General features: G+C 36.3%; 2 protein-coding genes across 3 annotated transcripts in view; both read left to right on the forward strand.

Annotated features, from left to right (window-relative positions):
- Positions 1-4,051: 4,051 nt before the first annotated feature.
- The window catches only part of cysu (peroxidase homolog), a 99,717-nt gene continuing 80,241 nt past the window's right edge, over positions 4,052-23,527 (forward strand). Inside the window, exon 1 of one of the 2 annotated variants that reach the window (XM_074174388.1) lies at positions 4,052-4,477. Coding sequence is in view for 1 of the 2 variants with exons in the window: in XM_074174387.1 (XP_074030488.1) it covers positions 23,253-23,266 (14 nt within the window). In the remaining variant the exon portion in view is untranslated. Of the gene's footprint in view, positions 4,478-23,111; positions 23,267-23,527 lie in introns of those variants that run through there. The other variant, XM_074174387.1, reaches the window with a different exon arrangement.
- Positions 19,389-21,364, forward strand: LOC141481940 (uncharacterized). Its single transcript, XM_074174386.1, has 3 exons — positions 19,389-20,239; positions 20,299-20,520; positions 20,577-21,364. Exons 1-3 carry the CDS (start codon positions 20,189-20,191, stop codon positions 20,724-20,726), a joined length of 423 nt encoding a protein of 140 aa, XP_074030487.1. The 5' UTR covers positions 19,389-20,188; the 3' UTR covers positions 20,727-21,364.

Raw genomic sequence — 23,527 nt, forward strand, 5'->3', positions numbered from 1 at the left:
TGAGTAACCGCCGAGGGCTCTTGCGAGACACCTCTCCCACACATCTGGCTTGAAACCGGCCAACGCCTGTTACCCGCAGGCGCAGGATTGGGTGGTTGACCGATAACTTTACTGGGTGAGTGCCGTGTGGTCTGCACCGGGGGACTGTCAAACACCCATAAGAGAGAGACAGTGATCCCCCGCCACTCACCCCGAAGTGAGACAATGCGGGTATATGAGTATACCTTATGCTACTTCTATTGCACCCAAACCAACATATTTTAATTTTTTTGAACTCAATTCAAACCAAAGTTCACGGGACATCCAAGAACGGATCCTCCTTTTAATGAAAGGATAAACAAATACTTGGAACAATCAGGGATTCAATAACTACCTCTTCCCCTTGGATGATCAATTCCCCTATATGTGACTCCTCTTTCACAAAAACTGATACCCTACCATATGGAACCCAGTCCAATACATTCGAAAACTCATGCCGAAGAAATCTTACATATTTTCTTCTGGTGAGATGCCCATCGGACCGATAACTCTTTTTCCGAGAATTCCACCCCAAACATTCAGTGACCAACGGTGTTGATGGTTCAGGCAACGAATAAAATGGGTGTTTTCCCTTGCATAATAATGCATGTTATACCGATTCACAGTTCCATTTTAATGAAAAGTCGCTTCATCAGAAAATAACACAAAAACGAAAAAATTAATCATTTTCCTGACTGATCTTTTCTATGCCCCATCGACAAAATTGAACACGTTTTTCAAAATCTGTTCCTTTTAACTCTTGCATCGCTTGCGTGTGGTAAGGATGAAATTTGTTTGCTCGTATCATTTGAGACACGCCGGTTTGAGAAAATCCTAATTTCCTGCTCAGGTCTCGGGTACTCACATGAGGATTCTTAACAAGGTGAAGAGCAATTTGAAATGTATTCTCTTCATTTGTTACAGGACAGACACGTTTGAACTTCTCGTGATTGACATTACCAGTTCTTTCAAATCTTGTTTTTAGAGCCTGAGATGCCCTTCCTTTTGGTTGTCTTCTTTCAGGGAACTTCTCCTTGTAAATCCTAGATGCAAGGAGGCAGTTTCCGTCACTTTCCCCCAAAGCATAGACCATTTGCGCCATATCTTCCAATACATAATTCATAATGAAAATGATTCAGTCTACACGCGAAAGAAAAACATGGCGTTATCGACAAATCCCGAGATTCTTTTTTTTTAAACATTATAAGTATTGTTTAGGTTTTTACGTATTTTTATCGTGGAAACTGCTGATAACTATGATGATGATATGAAAAATGCTAGTGTACTAGCGGTCGGTCGGTAGCCGGGCGGCTCGACGTGGGTGCTCTGTTCACTCAGTCAATCGGCCGATGCGTGAGTCGATAGTTGAAGCCCCAGGCTCGATTTGCACTTGCTATCGTCCAACTCGTGTTAGAAATCACACGTTAAAAGGTAAGACCTCGTTAGTTCTTAGCTCGCACAAGTTTCGACTTCTGAGAGTTATCGTTCTTACGGGTGCGATAGCTGGTTAACGGAAAAACATATTTTGAACATATTTTTTCACATATTCGAAAAACAAATTCGGGTAAATGAACGTAAGAGAATACATTTTTGTGGTTACAACAAAAACTGAAACTTGCTATAATTTGTAATATATCAGTTTTTCTTATAGTATGCCTCCAAATGTTTGAAAATGAATTAAACTTGACCAGTTTCACCGGGCACCCTATATATTGTTTTCGAAAGTTGAGATTCCAGAAATTATCATAATGATCTTGATTAACTATTCCAAAAAAATCCACTTAATTGCTAGATATGCGAGTGGTGAATTAAAAAAACATTGTTTGCAAAATATATTTTTCTGGAATAACTTGACAGTGCCGCAATAGAAAATCGAAAACAAAAATTCCTTAGAGAGCTAAAAAAATATGGAATCGAGTGACGTATTCGTAAGCTGGTTGTTCTATTTAAAAAAAATATAATATAAGATAGTATTTATCGATATGACTGCAAAAAAAATTTAACAATTCGAAAAAGTGTTTCCTCAGATCGCAGTGGACCGAGGAAATATTGTTGACCCACCCTGTATATTCGTCGAAAATGTTGTCTGATAACAAAACAATATGTGATGGATTCAAAATGAAAATGTTGCTTCATATCTTCTAAAGTTATAAAAAGGTGGTGTCATTCTTTTTTTCCATATGTATATGTAGATCGTATGTGTTCAATGTTACAATTTTTAATATATTATTGATTAAATGAAGACTCATAAACTCATATTGTTCCGAATAAGCATTGGATAGAGAATATGAAAATATGAACCAGTTCGGGATTTGCGTAATACTGTGATACATTCAAAGAGAGCAAAACATTTGAAATTATAATGATAGCAACATACAAGGGACGGTCGAAAAGTTTTTCAGTTTGTCAGTCTCCAAAAATAATTGCATGATATCACAGGATGCTAAGAGAGTAGATGTAAAAGTGTCTCCAATGCTATTGTTATAGCGGTTTTCATTGCTCGCGGGTTTTCGAAACACTGACGTTTTTTTATATGTAGATTTAGAACCTAAGGCGTAAAGAGTCTATTGAAAATCGTTACCCACGACGCCAGAAAAAAATACTGTATCTCGACGCATGTTTTGCTAACCGAGTAGGCATTATCGGGAGTCTTAGTCACCTCCTAATGATGATTTGCTCAGCGAAACGCTCTTCGAGTGACAATATTTTTGTAAATGCATTTTACATACACATCTTTGCAAAGAGTTAATTTCGAACTTAATTGCTTTATTTTTTCCTTCGAGAGTTTCCTACATTTTTTGTATGAAGGTGGAGAAATAGCCAAAAATCTTTTTTTCCAAAAACCAATCTCTTCTAAAAAATATGTTCTTTTTCATTCAAACAATATTTTTTCCTGGCATAAGAAAAGTGTTTTTCAATAAACTAAATTCCTTGTTCCTGTTGTATTTTTATGGATTCATAAAATGAACGAGGAAATTTAAAATTAAATGACTCAGAGTTTCAAATTTCACTCAAAATTTTCCAAATCTCTAAGCCAGTGGTCCCCAAACTCGTGGAAGCAATTTGGGTGGGTTCGGAAACAGATTAAAAACAATTAATACTTTTCAATTGTATTTCTCATTTTGAATGCAGGCTAGGGAAGAGTCCCTAGTTCTTTCGAACATAGCCTCAAAACAGTTGATAGGGTTTCCAACCACATATTTGTGTGAGAGGGCATTCTCCACTTTGGCATATTAATAAAATAAATATAGAAATAGGCTTCGTGTGGAAAGTGACCTGCGTTTAAAGCTTTCAACTTTCAACCCAGATATAGAATCATTCGTAAATCATAAGCACCAGCTCCACAAGTCACATTAATTACATAAGTCTCATTTTTTCATTTTTTGTAATTGTTTAGTTTTGAGATTCTGAATTAAAAGTATTTTTTCGTACTCTATTTTATCTTCAATTATATCATCTTTGTAATGTATTATTGAATAGGATACGCCACTGTTTTTGGTTTGATATATTTTATATTTTGTTTTTATGCGTTTACAAAAAGATCGAGGAGTTGTTTTTTGACAAACTGGTCTGAAAGGTCATTATAACATTATTCCAAGTGTGTATCTGTATGAGTAACATTCCTTGATGAATAAACCTTATTCAGGAAATGAATAGTTTTCTTTTTCCTCGAACGTTCATATCAATTGGCGATGAGAATGGGATTGTAACGAATACTAGAGGAGATCAGTGAATTGTGAACTTTTTATTAAAAAAAAATGGCGCACGGCTGTATCGGACATTTGAATCGTTTCGATCGTGTGACATCTGATTGGAATATATTTTTGACTCAGTTAACTCAATATTGTACTATCAATACTCTGGCAGAAGATATTAAAAGGGACTTACTGTTAAATTCGTTGAGTGAACGCACTTATAAATTGGTAATACATTTGTGTGTACCGGATTCGCCGGACAACAAGACGTTTGCTGAATTGAAGACGTTATTGGTTGGATAAGCATTTCAGCCCCATTACCTCTTTTCATACGTAACGCATAAAATTCTATTGTGCCAGGCGAGAAGAAAATGAATCCGTTATGGATTTTGCGACTAAATTGAAGTGTTTGGCTGGAAATGCCCAGTTTGGTACCGAGTTTCAAACAGTATTGAGGGACATTTTTCTGGTAGGAGTTGGAAAAGGTCCCATTCAAGATAGACTCAAAGAAGAAAAAAGTGATCTTACGTTCGAGAGAGCCCTAGAAATCGCATTATGTAAAGAGCAAAGCCAGAAGGAAGCGGAGCTTTCACTTGTGACTCAAGTAAAATTAGTACCCAATGCGGACACCATACATCAGCTGAGTTCCCGAAGTAATTCACAGAATAGAAGATTGGAAACAAAACCAAGCCAGGGGAATAGCAGTACGTGGACCAATAAAAGACGCTTTTGCAATGTTTGTGGTAAGCAAAACCACGAGACAAGTAAGTGCAAATTTCGTGATTATGTGTGCAACAAATGCGGAAAAAAAGGTCATTTAGCTCAAATGTGTCATCAAACTCAACACCGAAAGTTTGTCGGGAAAAATTTTTTTGTTGAAACAGATACCTCATTGGACAATAAGGAAGATTTTTTTCATATGCATAATAAGAAAATTGGTATTGATGAAAACCCTACACAGATATCGATGAAGGTGGAAAATAAGTAGCCTACGTTCGAAGTCGATACCGGTTTTGCATTTTCTGCTATAACTGAGAATATTAGGCGTTCGAAGATATTTCCCATTATTATGTTGAATGTCATATGGAACATCCAAAAACAATGAAAGAGATGAATTACTGTTAGAAGTTTCGTTTCCTGTGTTATGACCTTTGTTATTATTATCTGCCAATAATTGATCTATATGTTTCTTGTACTTCAAGTTCGTGTTCTTATTTGTTACTATATAATGTCTATCTCCCAAAATACTACACACTGTATCGGGTACCCAAATAGGTTTATTGCCCCTACTATATTCTTTCATCAGTATATCATCTCCCTCTCTAAAACTCACATTTCTATGTTCCTTGGAACTTTTTACTTGATTCTGCTGTTTTTCTTCGACTATGTCCTGACTCACTGGAAACAATAAATCTAATCGTGATCTTAATTTTCTCCCTAATAACATTTTTGCTGGACATTCTCCAGTGGTTGTATGTTCGGTATTTCTATTTTTTGTAATTGTTTAGTTTTGAGATTCTGAATGAAAAGTCTTTTTCGTACTCTATTTTATCTTCAATTATATCATCTTCATCATTTTCTTTCAGAGTTGTATTCCTCAATAGTGAATTTTCACAATAATAATAATAAAAATACTATTAGTAATAATAATTATACTAAATATTATTCAATATGTGTGTCGCGAAAAAAAATTCACAATGAAGGTGAGTCCCCAGGCAAAAAAGCTTGGGAAACGCTGCTCTGCTCTAAGCACTACCAACTCAACTGTTTCTGCAGGACCATTTTTAATGTGATACCCTCGTATAAAATAAAATATATGGGGATTTGTCGAACAAGATTGATGAAATAACTCAATGTGTGATGCAAGTTATTTCAATTCAGTGATGCTAATATTGCGAAGTAGATTTGGTTTTGAACTAGTTGAAGTAGCGACCCAGTTTCAGGTAATTTTTCACTTATCCCGCCCTAGAAATTTCGTAAGCTGATTTGGAGATATTGGCAGAACCGCCCATTATTTATTTTAATTGTTTATAATTCATGGTTACATAAAAGAGTATACATTGAAATTCAGAACGAATTTTACCAATACTTTTGGCAAATATCTAAAAACACGCCAAGTTTGTTTGTTGAGGTGGAGTTTTGCAAAACCTTCAACCCTCAAAACAAAGTTGCCAGTCATCTCCAATATTTTTTCGAACTGATAATGCGAAATTGCAATTGATTTTACTTGAGAAATATCAATCGATTCGATGCTGGAAATGTAGTACATGCAAGCTTCACAACGCGAACTATCTTCAAACCGCTGTCGTACATTATTTTGAATCGCTTGCGACATTCATTATTGATTCATCCTCGCAAGTCTCTTCAGGTGGAATGTGATACACTTTGTTTCAAACGTGTCTCCATGAAAAAAAAGCTCAAATCAGGCGGTCAAAAAGGCTACTCATTTGCACCTGTTCATTCTATTCAACAACCTTGAAACTTATAAATGATTATGTTCATTTCGTAGGTAACGTAGAGAAGCACCCACCGTCTTGTTGGAATGTAATTTCCTGTAGTGAAAAATTAAATTAGATTGTCGGGGAGCTAGCCCAGAGATTTATTGTGATGCTGCTTGGTTGTTAGATCTCAGTGTCTAGCTTGATCTCTTTGATGAGATTACATAGCCTTGACACTGACCCTTTCATATAGCTGTCAGCCTCTGGTTTCTCTTCTCCGCATCTTGCGTGTCTAAGGCCGGCCGCAAGTTGAGACGCAAGTTCGTGAGGTGACGCAGGGTGAGTCACGTTGAATTTCTGCGAACCATACAAATGATAGGAACCCCGCAAGTTCCGACGCAGGGTGACGTGACGCAGTTTTCGCGGTCGGTGACCCTGCGTTACGCAGCCCTTCTTCCACAGATTTCTTCAGTGAGTCACGGCGTGTCAAGTGAAATGGAGGAAAAATTAATAGAGGCAGTTAGAAATTGTCGCGTTTTGTACGACGCTAGCCATGAGGGCTATTTGCGAACAAAATTAATAAGTTCAATATGGGAAGCGATATGAAGCTAGCAGAAATAATCGATTCAACCTCCTCATCATTTTCTGACTCAGATTCGGAGCTGATATCGATTGAAAGTTCATAAACCAAATCCATTTGAAAATCTAAAGGCAAGAGACACGTCATCTAACAACTGTAGGTTCAAACTACGTTTCAACTTACGGGGGTCCATTCACCCGCAGTTTTTTCTCACCGTGACTCACCATGCATCACCTCACGACCTGCGTCTCAACTTGCGGCCGGCTTAAGCCTTGCTACCGCTTCGCATTCAAGGAGCACATGCAGTGCGGTTTCCTCCTCTTCTTGAAAGAACCTGCATTGGGTTTCTTCTGTCAGACCCATGTTGCTCATATGTTTGCTGAGCCAGCTATGCCCCGTTAGTAGACCCACCACTACCCTTACAGCCTTATGGTTGTGGTTTAGCAGGCCTTCCTTCCGATGGTTTCTTCCAATCTATCGATTCGCCTTGCATCCATGTATTTATGAATGTCTTTATACATGCTTTCGCTATCCCGCAGAAGGGTTCTGGGCCGATCAGACAGCTTCCCACCAGTCTTGAGAAGACTTGACATGAGCTGAGCGCCTTAATTGCCATCTGGCTGTCGGAGAAAATAGCAATGGTTTTATTTGCGAACTTCTGCCTGTTTATTTCCTCTATACAGTGTTCAATGGCCGAAACTTCTGCCTGGAACACAGTAGAATTCTGTCCTAGGTTCCCGTGAGTTCGGCTATCTATCGGGCGTGGCCCCAGGTGGCGGATAGGGGAACGGCCCTAGACTGGAGGCCCTGTCTGGGAAGCCAATGTGGCCTTACGGACGGAGTCGCCGGACTCCTGGTCAATGGTAGAAATAAGTAGGGTGAGGGGAACTGAAATTCCCCAAAGGCTTTGAGTTACATGCCACTGTGGACTAGCCTACCCAAGCTGAAGTGTAAGGAATCGTGCCGATAGCTGAATGGCCGCTGGGTAATATGCGGCTACGAACGATCCCCATGGGGAACTGGGCGAAACCTCATTTTAATCAGCCCACCTCTGATAATGCGGGGCTCTGCCAGAGGTGACCAACTCTTCCCTTGCTACTCGTGGGAACACATATGAATGAAACAACACAAAAACAGAAACAACAAAAACAAAAAACAATCCTGAGGCTGGACAAAAGTGCTCACCTCAATCTAAGGCGGTGGCTGGGGATGAACAGAAATGTCCACCCCAATCTACCGCTTGGAATGAGGCTGGACATGGCGGATCACCTCCAACAGCAAGGGCATTTCCTGCGGCGGGCGCCAAGAGCTCCACCTTGAATAAAGGCAAAGAACCGGCTGCCCCTGCAGGAAAGCTCCCTCACTTGTGCACTTCCACGGAGGGAACCCCAAGAAGGTTGAAATAGCCGCGCAAAGACAGTAATATCGCTGCACCTTCCAATACCTTCGCGGAGGCCACCGTGACACACCTCAAGTTTGCCAAAGAGAGTGTGTGTTCGGCGAGTCTTGGCATACACCTGCCAATATAAAAGAGATATCTCCTAGTGACCTGTCCACCTTCCTGGAAAGGACAGGATGGACGATGACCTAGGAGGACAACTCCTCGGGAGGATGTACAATGGATCACATGTGGCCTAAGTGCTATGAGTCTACACTCACCCTCCCCACTCTACAGATACTAGATACCACATATGTGCGAGGCTCAGTGTGATTCTCGTCTTTGCTCTGCCTCCGTATATACCGGCCCCCACTGCTTCTTGGGTCTTTGAGCCATTTGTATACCAAGTTTCTTCCGCTATTACCAGTGGGCCGTTTAGCCAGTCCTCCGTACTTGGTATGATAATTTTGAAATATTTAAGAAAGTTAATTGTACTGCGGAACTGTGTTATTCACGGGTGAAAAGTAGAACTGGAACATCTGACGCAGAATGAACCAAGAAAAACAACAATCTGAAATGAGTATTGTGGTATCAATCCTTTTCGTTTTCAGAAAGTTCAAACTCTTGTCTTTGATTCATGAAGAGACCGAATCTTCCTGGTCTGCTGCATAAATGGTATTAGCCAGGAAAATAGTTGTTTTCCGACAGGTATTTACCAGAATCTGTGGTATAGGTAGTTGGGAGAGATGAATAATTCCAAATTTCATTTCTAAATATTTATTTTCTTATGAATATTCAAGAGTTAGTTGAGGAAAACTTGAAAAAGTCAGAGAATTGCAACCCAAATTCGCTTTCTTAAGATTATTTGCAGGAAATATACATGTACATATAGAAATGAACAGTGGACAAATAAAATACATCTTATGAGGCAAAATGATCTGCCTGTGTGTAAGGAATGAGAATACTGAATCTGACATTGAATGAGATTCATGCATTAAATTAGGTATTAAGATATAAATTCAAAATAGCTACATTTGAACAGAATATAAATAAATAAAAGCAATCATTCTATTGGAATAAGAACTAGATATAGATAAGAATATACGTTTAAACTGGACATATTTGAACAGAATATGAAGAATCTAAATAAACTAATGTATTGAATGGGTTCTAAATATGGATAAAAACAGAACTACGAACTGGACACATTTGGACATAATATAAATAAATTAATTAATCAATGATATAGAGATTTTGATCATAAGGGTTCCAGATTACAAACAAATCAATACACAATATATATCCACAATCGTGGAAGTAAGTATTTAAATTTATATTTGTCTATGTATCTCTGCTCGTGGTATATTCTTGACAAATAATTTAATCTTTGTCATAAGTTTTTTGAGATTTGATTCGCATCTTGAATTTTCAGGAAAAAACTGTAGAGTTCTGGTCCTAAATACCGAAAGAATTTCTGCCCGACTGATTTGAGTATTAATGGTATGACGATACTATGATTCCGACGTGTAGCATATTTATGGTGATAAGTAGTTGCAATAAGTAGTAGCAGTAATATTTATAAAAAACAGCTGTCTAGGATCAAATATTTCAGATTCTGAATAAAGTAGATCGCTAGGGTAGTCGTAACCTTTCCGTAGGATACATCTTATAAATCTCTTCTGCATAACCTCAAGGGAATGTAGATGAGTTTTCAACACTCCACACCAACCAATTATACCATATCTCAGATGTGGCTCTACTAAACTCTTATATAACATAATTTTTTGTTTTTGATTGAGTATGTTTGCTATCCGTTTGAATTTGTAAAGTATGCAACGTAATTTTTCAACTATGTATGTTCCAAGATAATTTATTTTCTTTGTGGGTTTGATGACTTCCGTATTGGAGATTTTGATGTCATATTCTGGTAGAGAGTTGTCATAACTACTGAATGATACGTGATAGGTTTTCTCAAAGTTAATAGATGAGAGCTCGTAGTCGAACCACAATTTGATTTGATGAAGGTCATGTTCTAGTTCCTGTTTCAAATCAAACCAGTTTTCGTCTTTGCAGCACAGTATCATCGGCGAAACTCAAAATGTTGGAGTTGATGTCTTATAGGAAAAGGTTGTTCAGGTAAATATTGAATAGGATAGGTCATAACACCGTACCCTGGAGCACACCATATGTAATAATTTCCTTTCCACTTATATGATTGCCCACTTTAACGCTTTGCTCTTTGTTTTAAAGATAACTTCTGAAAAGATTATTCGCTTTGCCTTTAATTCCCATATCGTGCAGAAGATTCAGTAAGATAGAGTGGTTGACGGTGTCGAAAGCTTTCCTAAGGTTTAAGAAAACAGCAATAGAGGGTTTCGATTGATCCAAACATGAATAAATTTGCTGGGTTAGTTTTTTTATTGGGTCTTGGTTGGACATATTCTCTCTGAAGCCGTGTTGTGAATCTGACAATAACTGGTGTTTTTCAAGAAACATATTCAATCACTTTTGAATAACCTTTTCGAGAACTTTAGCAAGACTAGTTATGAGTGAGATTAGTCTATAGTTTGCTACATCGGTTTTTTCTCTATTTTTATATATAGGCGTTATAACAGCCATTTTGAGAGCTGCTCTAATAACATATTCACTAGATGTGTTAGTGGTTTCGATATATAACCGGTTTCAGATATTCTTCTTTGATATCATCATAGACAAGAGATCTTTAATTTTTGAGTTATGATATAATATATTTTATCTTGTTTTCAGTTGTAGGTTGCAGAAAAATGATGTGGTTACATATACTCTTCCTTTCGGAACAGTCTGGATTTATATTTCGCGCCAAATCTCCACCTATAGAAATGAAATACCTAATTGTTGAATCTATTTGCTATTTCAACCGAGTCCTTGACGAGTTCGTTATTTTTTGTTTTTAATAGCGCTTGGATATTACTGTACAGTTATGAATTTGCACATCTTTGACTGGCCTAAAGGTAGTAAGTTATGAATCTTTTCAATTATGATAGGTTCGAAGATGTGAGTTACGGATCATTTCAGTTACTGACTCAAAAAAACGACAAAAGTCATGGAAAACTGAAATTACTGTATCTGTTTGCTTAGATAGGGATCGCAGTATGTTGATTCTCTACTTTTCTCTCTTGTCAATGAATGAGTAAATGAATAAATGAGCTTAACAACCACTAAAATCAGAAGAAATTTCGACAACATGTCACACTTTTTACACCCGCCCGATTGTTTTGTACCTATGTGTCACCAGACTTCAATTCAAAATGAGGTTGGTTATGTAAGCCATAAATAATATTTTCATTTGTGTATGCCTCGGAGGCCCACTAATGCATGTTTCTTCATGGGAATTAAATCATTATACTTATTCCACTCTTACTTTTTGGCAGTCGATTGGAGGTCAAGGTTTTGAAATATTATCTCGAATACACGTATACATAGTTTTGCTTTACCGAGATTTTTCACTTCAGAATGAGTGGAGGTTTGTTTACAGCAATCGTCACCGAAAGAGTGACCAACTGAAAGACACTTTCTGAATTTACATTTTCCATAGATACTCTTTGTTTTCTTATAGTAAAAAGTAGTGAATGCTAATTATAAATGCAAAACGCTACTAGATAGCTCAAACAAAATTTTGTGATTTCATAATGATTTGCCACAGCAATCACAGGCCAATCCCACTTTTTGTATCGTCAAAGGCTCTAATGAAGTGCCCGTCATTGTACTTGAAAAGTATGCAAATTAACTCGCACAGGATTTTGCAGACTTTTCAACCTGTCTTACATGAAAAGGGGTTTTCCTTCGTGTTGGAAATTGCTCGCGTTCAGCCTATTCCCAAAAAGGGCACGAAAAATCTTCCAAATAACTATAGACCAGTCGTTTTACTATCAGTGATATCAAAAATCATGGAGAACGCAGTAAACCACCGTATTCATAGATATTTGAAAGACTTCAACATCTTGAGCGATCATCGATATGGCTTTCGGAAACAAAGATCAACCAGGCGACCTTCTACCGTATGTCACCCATATTTGAAATAACGCAATCGAGAAACATGGAGAACCAAGAGCTGTTGCACTTGATATTTCTAAGGCCTTTGACTGTGTGTGGCATGAGGGTTTGTTGGCCAAACTTCGATGCTATGGCTTGTTGGATCATTTTTGTGTATGGCTCTTCAGCTTCCTAAAAGAGCGATCCCTGCAAGTGGCCGTCGATGGATATCTCTCGAATACTTTCACCATCAACTCTGGTTTTTCCAGGGATCCATATTGTCTCCAACCCACTTTTTATTGTATATCAACGACTTATTGAAAAAAAAATCACTGATTTCGAATTAGGGTGAAAGTAACCAGGTTCAATTCAATTCCACAAAAACCCAGGCATCGGTTTTCTCCAAAAAGATAAATGTTTCCGAACCGGATAAAATAATGTCAGGTCAGACACTTTCACTTTCTGCTTCGATAAGTTGGTTGGGGGTTGAAATGGACACCAATATGTCTTGGCACAATAATGCCGCTGGAATTGCATAGGCTTCTCCTCAAAACTTTGGAACACTGTTCCGAACCAGAAAACTGTACACACCTCAGCAACTTTTGATGCTTTATGAAGCTTACATCAGATCTTCTTTGAAGTATTGTTCTCATGTGTGGAGCTCTGCCCCCAAGCATACTCTGAACTTGCTGGATTCCATCCAGAAAATAGCCATCCGCCTGATTGGAGACGCGAACATTACGTGCAACCTTGATAGCTTGGAACATCGTATTGCATTGATACATTTGAAATTTTTTAAATCACCTGCAAAAGTCATTTATGAATAGTATAAAAAGCAGTGGTCGCAGAATAGAACCTTGTGGTACACCAGAGTTAGCATAAAACTTTCCAGATGTGTTACCATTAAATCTTACCATAAAAGATCTATCTCATAGATAGCTAATCATTAGTTTCAACAAATTTGTATGAAATTTGAAATTTCTGAAGACATGATCTACCTTGTCAAAAGCTTTCTGGAGATCAGTGTATACTGTATCTAGCTGAGATTTGCCTTCTAAGGCTTGAAGTACCTGATGGCTTTATGGAAATAAATTGCTGTTGGCTATTTTCTGGTCATAAGCTGCGAGTTTGTATGCCTGACGTTTCATCTAATGCTGCGGTAGACATTTTCAAAAGCAATGTGTTGGATACAACAAGAACAAGAACCAGAGCACCAGCTCGGGTATTACAACCGTAACTACATCGCCTTTGAAAATGTCTACCACAGCAGTAGAAGAAACGTCAGACATAAATACCTGCAGACCACGGTCACAAAACCCGGAAAATAGCGTTCATAAAATTTCTGATTTTCAATTTTGGTCCCATTAAACCATAGCTTGTGCAGAATTTTGAGAGTAGCAACCTGACCAAAAGAATTAATTTTGTAATGGTCATCTTGATAAGAAAATTTCTGCATAAAACTTTTTCCGAGTATACTGAAGCTCCAGCACTCCAGCACTCACATCAAAACTATATTGAATAGAAAAGACCTAATTTTAATTGGGTTATTATTAATATAAATGCACCGTAACGTAACTATCGACGACCAGAAGGTAATTGATTCATTCATAACAAAAAAGGCGAGGAGACAAAATCTCGTTTTAATAATGGGATATTTGAATGATCTTGAAACGTTTATATTCTTTCTGAATTGCGGTGAGAGTTCCATAGTTTGTTTCGGTTTTTTCATTAATATTTCATTATTACATAATTCTAATTTTCATTGCATATATACTTTAGATGAGTTATGTTTCATTTATTGAATAATAATGAACTGTTTATGAAATAATGAGCAGAACTATTACTCGTGTTGTAAATGAACTATGAATACGACTAACTCTACCATTTGAACTCAATTCTGCAAGTGAAACTTCTCATTTGAATTTATTGAATGAAATGTTATGATTTACAACCATATAATGATACAGATAATGAGACAGAATGTACACAGCAAATACATTTTTTTTTCATTAATGACACCTTTTCGATGAGTGAGCAAATACTTGTTTAGAGATGAAATTACCTTACTTAACTACATAAAAAGAAAAATATATTCAATCCAATACAAGAACATTACGAAAAAAAGCATCACACTTAAAAAAATATATATGGAAATGACAGAGTAATACAAAAAGCAATCACAATAATGAGAACATTTATACAATAAATATTTTTTTTGCATAAATGATACATACTCGATAAGTGAGCAAACACCTGTTTCGAGATAAAAGTTCATTACTTAATTACCTAATAAATATTCAGTCCAGTACAAGAACACCATGAAAAAAGCAATACGCTTTTTTCATGGTGTTAACCATGAACAAAAGCAAACTCATCAACAAGAACCTTTTGAAAGTGCAAAAATATTGAAATAAGTAATAGTTATGAAAATAAAAATTAAACCCGTGCACGAAGAATCAAAATGGAGAGTACAAATAAGATAAAATGAAATAATCAGTTGAAGAAATTTGATTCGACGATCTCATTACATTTGGCTGATTGTGTTTCGTATGTGAATCGTTTTACCTTATTATTCAACATGTTAAAGTTTATATTTCTTCAATATGGTCGGGAATAACATTAAACGCCTTAGGTGCTGTATAAGAAAATGATCACTGACAAACAGATTTGCTCATCTGTGGAACAACATAATGGTGTCTTTGTCGGGTACCATAATTATGCGTAGGTAAACTGGCGTCATTTTTTATTTTTTTATATTTCAATATAACATTCGAACAATATTGTTCTCAGGTCCAGTATCTCGCAGTCCTTATATCCGCAGATCTGTAGAATATTGGTGGGGTTTTTCTAAAATCAACTCCAGGAATCTGTTTTGGATAATCTCTAGTGGTTTGATGTGTGTTCGCAGGGCCCCACCTGAACCTACTATGCCGTAACGTAAATGACTTTCTACTAAAGCAAAGTATAGTGTTTTCATATGATTGAATGACAATTTTTTTTAAGATATCTGAATTTATAAAGAATACTCTGTAGTTTTTTGATCACATACAGAATGCAATTTTTCCATTTCAAATTACTATCAATGGTTACACCTTAGTATTTATTTCACAGCTAATATTGAGAAACTTTGATTTTGTAAAGTAATGATTTGAAGATTGTCAAACAGCCTGCTTACATTATTGCAACTGATAGGTAGGTAATTATTTTTTCCATGGTAACCGTTAGTAATTTATGTTCGAGCCAGCTCTTTACTAGTGAAAAATCAGCCTGAGCTTTATCTCTTAGTATATCCCAGTTTTCAGCATCGTACACTATTGCTGTGTCATTGGCAAATCCATTTATTTCGCCACTGCATTTTAACGAGAACAACACATCTATATATATATTGAACAAAAGATATCCCAGAACCTTGAGTCACATCATATTCAATAGTTTCTACCTGACTGATAACATCATCTACCTTTACGATCTGCCGCCTATTTGTGATAAAGCTTCCTCCAAATGTAAATTTTCACAATTATCGAACTTGTTTCATAATTCATTGTCATGTAAAGGCCAGTGATTAAAAATGTATCCATCAAACATTCGTCTCGAATTGATGTTAATTTGGACAATGAAAAGAGCAAAATTTCAATGCCAACTTCTTCATGAGTAATCAGCTCAGTGCATTATGCTAATTGCCAGAAATGTACGAAATAATCCATATGCTTTGTTGCATGTCTCAAATCAAAATTCATATATTTGGCAGGTCAATTAGTTAATGTGCGAACAAAAAGTTGTTCGAGGTTGAAAAAGTGGACGATTCAAACACTTCCTCAATCTAGGTAAAACTTAGTTGTCGGGAGTATTGTGTAAAGCGGATATGGTGCCGCTCCTCGAAACCTATAACAGGATTTTTTTTCGAGAAAAACTTACATCATCAAGAGGATATGGCCACACTATACTCCTTTCACTTTCTGAAGTTTGATTCTGAGGAAAATATTTCTAATGTACATTTAATGAGTGTATTTAATGGAAATACTTGATTAAAATTCGAAACGTATTCTAGTGACACTCCATTGTGAGATTCACAATTTCCAATTCAATTCAATTCGTTTATTAACTTTTTTGCCATAAAAAATATGTAAATTTCGTCAGTATACCGTACTGTTTCCTTACAGCCAAGATAAAAATAAAGACCGTTCATTATTATTAGTATTATTTAAATAACGTAGTATGCGCTGGTCAGGACCTATACTAGTATTATTATTATTGTTTATTATCTTTATTATTGTTTAAATAATACCAATAAAACAAGGAATACTGTTTACTTGAGAGTTTTGACAGGGTTTTGCATTCCTATCCTTGAAATGGATGAATGAAAATACTGAGTTATCATTATCGAACATATATTGGCACTGGATGGAAGAATCAGTGTCGAAGTTCTGAAATTTTCTACTCTTTCTAATGGTTGCTTTAATAGAAAATATGACAAAGTATTCGGTCTTACCCTGGCCCTAAGGTTCAATGCACTAAACCTTACAACTTCTGATCGCAATCCTATTTCCAGAAACCATCAAGAAAACTCAAAGCTGTTGTTTAACATTCCTCCAAATAAACTCCTCTGATTCTTGAGATCCGGAATTCCAGTAGTCTCCAGCGGTAATCAGTGCTTTAAATAAAATAACAATTTGAATCATATAAGTTACCTGACTGAAAATGAATGAAAATAAAAAATAAAATAAAAATAAAAGAAATTTCACCAACTCATCAAATGAATTTGAAATAAACCAATTTCAAAAATATTTGGTTATCAGTGAATTTTCCGAATTCTCAAATCTGTTAATTTTTATCGGAAACAACCAAGAATCCAATATATTACTTTGCTGGCGACAGCACACTTGTTTTATCATTTCATTTGGATTTCAGGACATCGGCTACAGATTCACATCTTCACCGGCAGAAGGAGGTTGGAAGGGGAATTGGACTGAAAGAAATCAGGTTCAATTCAGTGCCAAAAAAACACAGGCATCGGTTTTCTGCAAAAATATAAGCCGAACCCGATGTAATGATGTCAGAACAAACAATACCGCTTTCTGCTTCGATAAGTTTGTTGGTGGTTAAAATAGACACCTATATGTCTTGGCACAATCATGTCCCTGGAATTGCAAAAGCTGCTTCTCAAAAGCTTGGAACACTGTTCCGAACCATAAAACTAGACACACCTCACCAACTGTTGATGCTTTATGAAGCTCAGATCAGACTTTCTTTGGAGTAGTGTTCTCATGAATGGAGCTTCGCCCTTGAGCATACCCTGAAGCTGCTGGATTGAAGACACGAACATCATTTGTAATCTTGATGATCTTGAACATCGAAGAAAGGTTGTAGATTTGTCTCTCTTCTATAGATTCTTTCCTGGGAAGTTTTCAAGTGACAGACTGTGGCTGTTCATCGTTTTGAGATTCAACTCAGTATACCTCGAACTTCACTGTTTAAGAACTCTTTCATTTGGAGCACTGCTTCTATGTGGAATATACTTCTTGAAAACGTTTTTCCAAATAGATTCAATCTCCAGCGATTCAAATCCAATGTAAATCGCTGCTTTCGCACAGGCACCGCTCTTAGAGCGCGTAAAGAATTTTCCCGTAGTGATTGTGTTTTTTCTTAAAAAAAATTATATTAGCAGAAGCTCGATTCCTAATTTTATAAACTTCTGCATTCATCAGTTACTGTTTTGAATTACATTCAAGTAATTAAACTTTCGAAATCAGAAAGAAAGATTTCTTCCATTCATCATTTGTAGGAATTTTCCACTTTTTTAGGTGAATATTTCTCAATATTTTTTTGTTATATATAGTATATAGTCATCAAATGGAAGTGATTTCAATTTTTCAGAAGTAAGGTCGGTCGGTAGCCAGGCAGTTCGACGTGGGTGCTTTGTCCACTCAGTCAATCGCCCGATGTGTGAGTCGATGGTTCAAGCAGCAGGCAAAACACTCGATTTTCACTGGCTATCGTCCAACCCATGTTAGGAATCACACGTTGAAAGGTGAGACCTCGTTATTCCTTAGCTCGCACAAGTTTCGACTTCTGAGGGTTGTCGTTCGTAGGGGTGCGATAGCTGGTTAATGGAAAAACATATTTTAAACATATTTTAAACAGAAATACATATATGAAAAAAAATTTTGCTTATCATTCCTCGTGAAAGGACTTTTGTTTGCTCTTAATTCATAATGAACTGATATTTAAACAAAATCGTAAAGTATTGGGATATTTTTGCACACTTTTGCCAACGTAATAGGTATAAGTCAATTAATCCCGTCAGCATAAAAACTATGTGCTCGAGATTCGATGAAGTCGACGAAGGTCATTTTTGCTTCGTCCTGACTGGCGAAGGCTCTACCGGTAAGAAAGTAATCGAAGTGCTTGATTAGATGGTAGTCGGTTGGCGACAGGCAAAACTTTGACGCTCAATTCGTTTAATTTTCGAACGATGATTTGCGAAACGTGCAGACGGGCGTTGTCGTGGAGCACGATCGTCTCCTGTTGCCGTAGAGGAGCCACTTTCTATCACACGTGACGATCCGATCCAAAACAGAATCGTTTTGGTTGCCCAAAAACACGTACAGACCTTAAAACGTAACCATTTCTGTCGACCGTTCAAATCATGTAGCACTCACCTCTCCAGCTTTTCGACCTATCGAATACGTTTTAAATCATCGAAAACCGCTTGGGAGCTGACGTCTAGTTCTTCCACCATCCCGTTAGTGATGGGTCAGTCTCCATCAGGGTCTTCAAATTCACGTCCTGGATTACTGTAAGTCGACCACTTCGGGGCTCATCTTTGAAGCTACAATCTCCGGAAAGAAATTTTGCAATTCAACGTCGATCAGTGCGTTCATCACCACTATCATCATCACTAGTCCAATAATTTTATTAAACCCCACAGGACATATTTCGTTGTATATTTTCCGAAGCTCTGGTCTATCAAATATATTCCTCATAGTTGTAGGGGGCTGTGGTGAATCGATCTTTAGAGTCGTAGGGGGTTGTGTGGCATAGTTAAGTTGTAAGAAACGCAAGTTTCTGAATCCACAAAATGGAACCACTATCATTGTCAAATGCCTGATTGATTTTTTGGGCTGAACCAAATTGTTCAAAAATCGACATCATATAGTAATGATGTGGAAAGAGGAAAAAATTAAAATCAGGAAAAAATGAACAGCATCGATGTATAGAGTACAAAAATCTCTGTCGATCAGTATATTCCATAACATAGAATAAATATTTATTAAGATATGGAACTCCAAAAACGTATGACATTAAAACGAACAAAATTTTTGAAACAAGTTAATATAAAATTTTGTTCAGATTTTTTTTTCTATTTTTCCAGTCCATGAATCCATCAGAGATAACATAAAAATGTTGAAAACTATTTCATATGAACAAAATTGATCTCGTGGATAATTTTGATATTTTGATGAAGTTAAAGAGATTTTCTAATATTTCGCGACTCATTGACTTTTTATAGGGCACATTGGGAAAATAAATATGAATTTTTGTTATATTTGTTTTAGATAAATGAATCAAAAATAGCGTGACAGGCTGAGATCCCCAGATTTTGCTGAAATTCGATATCATTTTCACAATCTATGACTACGCCAAATTTTGAAGATGAAACCAGACTGTTTCCTAAAATTCAAAAATACATACAGACAAAACATAATTTTTACCTTTCAATTATAATGTTGTGTACGAATCCTGTGAATGATATCTGATTCAATTCCATAACGAATGTTTAGAATATAACTCTTTCAATCCGAACGCTGGGATTTGAAGAGAATGAATGTCATTACGATGGCATCGATGACATGAATAGGTCAAATTCATTCCATGACATGAAGTCGTAATTTATGAATGAATTGTGTGTTATTGATTTTCATAATTAACGCATCTGATGGGTGGAAATTTCTAATAGTTATTTATGTATCAAGGGAATTAGGAGGGCCTTAATTACCGATGGCAAAGTTTGCGTCCCGAGGGCCTCTGGCCCGAGATATATTTGGACTGGCTGACACGGAAAAATGTTATGCCAAAAGATGTCACTGAAACTGTATTTCTGGCATATTTTCAAGAACTGGTAAGGAATTTTCTATGTTTTTCGGTAGATTTGGTAGTAATTGTGTTTATTCGTTTCAGTCAGAAACGTATAGTCCGAATTCTTTATGGACTAAATGGTCAATGCTAAAATCGATGGTGACTATACATGAGAAACGAGATATCACCAAGTTCAATGAACTACAGGCTTTTTTGAAACGGAAGAGTAAGAGTTATAAGCCGAAAAAGTCTGCTGTTTTTTCTCCTAAAGATGTTATCAGATTCCTAAAGGACGCTCCTAATGATATTCATTTATTGCATAAGGTAATTTTTTTCTTATTTTCCTTTTTGTGTGTATTTATTTCCTTTTTTTGTTATAGGTTGTTTTGAATATGGGTTATTTTGGAGGATGCAGAAGTCAGGAACTTTTGAATATGAAGATATCGGATATAGAGGACCGGGATTCCGTTATGGTAGTGAACGTACCGGAAAGTACGTGGTGTATCGAAGAAATTTACAGTTGTGGATGAAAAAGAGTTCTCCGCTTTGCCTTTATTAAGACTTTATATGTCTTTGCGTCCTAAAGGTATTGAACGATTTTTTTTGAGCTTCCGACAAAATAAATGTACATCTCAGCCAATTGGAAAAAACATGTTTGGGAAAATCCCCAGCAAAATCGCAATGTATTTAGGATTGCCAAACTCATCTTCCTATACGGGACATTGCCTTCGTCGCACTTCTGCTACTGCTCCAGCCAATGCAGGAGCAACTATGACTAACTTAAAAAGACACGGAGGTTGGAAAAGTTCCACGGTGGCGGAGGGGTATTTGGAGGATAGCATCGAATTGAGAAATAAAACGGCGCGTATGTTGTCTACTTTGTCATCAGAAGAGGCAGGTACCTCGACCTTAGTGAACAGAAGCTCCAGCCATACAAAAGAAGAAATTGTTTCCAGTGGCGGAAGTAATTTTCAGGGAACATTTCAAAATTGTATATTTATTATTTGTAATGACGTGAATAAATAAAATATGGTTCAGTTTTCATTTCTATTTATTTTTACTTGTGAAAGGTAGAGGGAATTATAAAATCTATGTCCCAAGGGAGTTATGACCCTCTTTATTGATAGCGTAAATATGACGATATAAGCTTATAATATCCCGGTCAGAAATAAAATTATTTGGAGTACCTACTCAATTCATGTTTGTCATTTAGAGGTTTTACTCCAATGAATTGACAACTTGATTGGCTCATGTTCAAAATACAACGTATTATCCATTTTTCGAAATTCCATTTCACAAATATTGTTTCAATTCTATTTTTTCGTGAAAGAATGGTTTTGGCTTTCTACTTCTATATATTTATACAAAACATGTGGAAATCTTCAAAAGAAAAGACGGAAGCAATCCATTTCAAAAAATTAACTCTATACAAAGATGTGTAGATCACGCAAAGGAGTAACTTTCAGACACAAACTGGAAGAAAAACCATCTCGAAACAGCCACTTTCATATAAACATTAAATTACACGTAAAAGAAATACCTTCGAATAAATTGATTGCTGTAGCCGTTACTACGTGGTAGGAAATTATAATGAAGAAAAGAGAAATGAAACTTTCTATGTTTTTTACCACTTTTATTTGTAACTACCGTTACTGGAGTTTCGTCCTATACGGAGTTTATTGTATAAGTTTGAAAATGTCCGTTTAGGACGAAACTGCAGTAACGTTAGTTACAAATAAAAGTGGTAAAAGTGGTTGCATTTCTCTTTTCTTCATTATGTTTTCCTACCACGTAGTAACGGCTACATCCATCAATTTATTTTCTTATAATATTATGATCAATGTCTTACGGCGAAACATCGATGTCTACCAGTGAGGATGACAATGTTCCATGTAATTTTCTCCTTACATTCGTTATATTGTGTAGGAAACCTGTGAATTATATCTGATTCAATTCCATAATGAATGTTTGGAAGAAAAAATGAGTAGGGAAAAGTGTTTTTTGTATAATTCAGTGTACATATAAATTATTTGTTTAGAAACATTTTTTCTTTCATGTAATTCAATATTTATATGAAAGCTGCTGTTTCGGGTGTGCTTCGTCTTCCAGTTTGTATCTGAAAGTTACTTTTTTGCATGATCTACACATTAATGTATAGAGTCACTTCTTTTGGAATTGAATGGAGTAGTAGAAAGTCTCTCTTGGAAATGTAACCCTACAATTTAAATACATTTTGGTTTTCCCGTGGGAATAGTTTCATTCAAAAACAACAGGACTCATTCCTCAAATGAAAAATTGATTCTATAAGAAAATCCAAAAGAAGCATTTTTCCAAAACACCAAAACTGCAATACACTTCTTGACGCGCCTTTCACCAGCCAAGTTAGAGTTTTCAGGAGATGAAGAAAACTATAACTACACCAACTTTGTTAGTGAATCGCGCAGCAAGAAGAAAGTATTGCAGTTTTGGTTTTAAGAGAAAGTGCTTGTTTTGGATTTATTCTACACCAGGAGTTCCATTTTTACCCCTAATTACGTGAAGAAAACCGAGGATGACTATCTAGAAACACTTGAAATTGGTTTTTAATTTTTAAGATAGTGTATGTTCTGATTAATTTTGAAAATATTCTCATCCTAAAATAAATCTCAAGTGTCCAGTGGAAGAGATTGGAGAGATTTTATCTTGAAAAAACTATCTGCGTTGAAAACCTACGAACCACATTTGATCAATTTCCAATCAGAGAATAACTCCATTTCGACCTATACTAAATCAGAGATGATGAAAAGATCTACTTTAATAAATCACGTGAAATTTCTTCACTAAATCACAAGAAGGACTGATCTAGTTCGAAACCCATTGCGATCCTCAAGGTGAGTGCAGTTCTTGCGTTGGAGGGGTGCTTACTTTTGCTTTCTTCAGTTTTCAATTGCAAGCGTTAGCCTGAAAAGTAACGGTCGACCACCGATACAGTTCGCAAGTCTTTTACAGAGACGGTCTAAAACCGCGCGCACGAATAGTGAGTTTTTGGCCTGAAGGATATAAAGAAAAAATTTCAAATGGTTGATTTGAGGTAAGTTCAGCACTTTGTGACATTTTCAAGCTGCTAAAGCGATTTCCCAAAAATTGTATCAGATAACACGAATTTTCGGCTTATTTTTATTTATGTCATATAGTGCGGACAAAAAAAACAAATGAATCCATTTCATGTATTCCTGACAATTTTCACAGAAATACGTCAATTCAACATTTTTTGGGTCTAGACCCGTTTGACAATCTGAAAAATGAATAAAGTTACTTCTTTGCATGATCTATACATCTATGTATAGAGTTA

The sequence above is a fragment of the Leptinotarsa decemlineata genome, unplaced genomic scaffold, assembly GCF_025532065.1.
Source record: "Leptinotarsa decemlineata unplaced genomic scaffold, Ldec_3_MD MMD2_tig00000576_RagTag_RagTag, whole genome shotgun sequence".
Classification (NCBI taxonomy): Eukaryota; Metazoa; Arthropoda; class Insecta; order Coleoptera; family Chrysomelidae; genus Leptinotarsa; species Leptinotarsa decemlineata.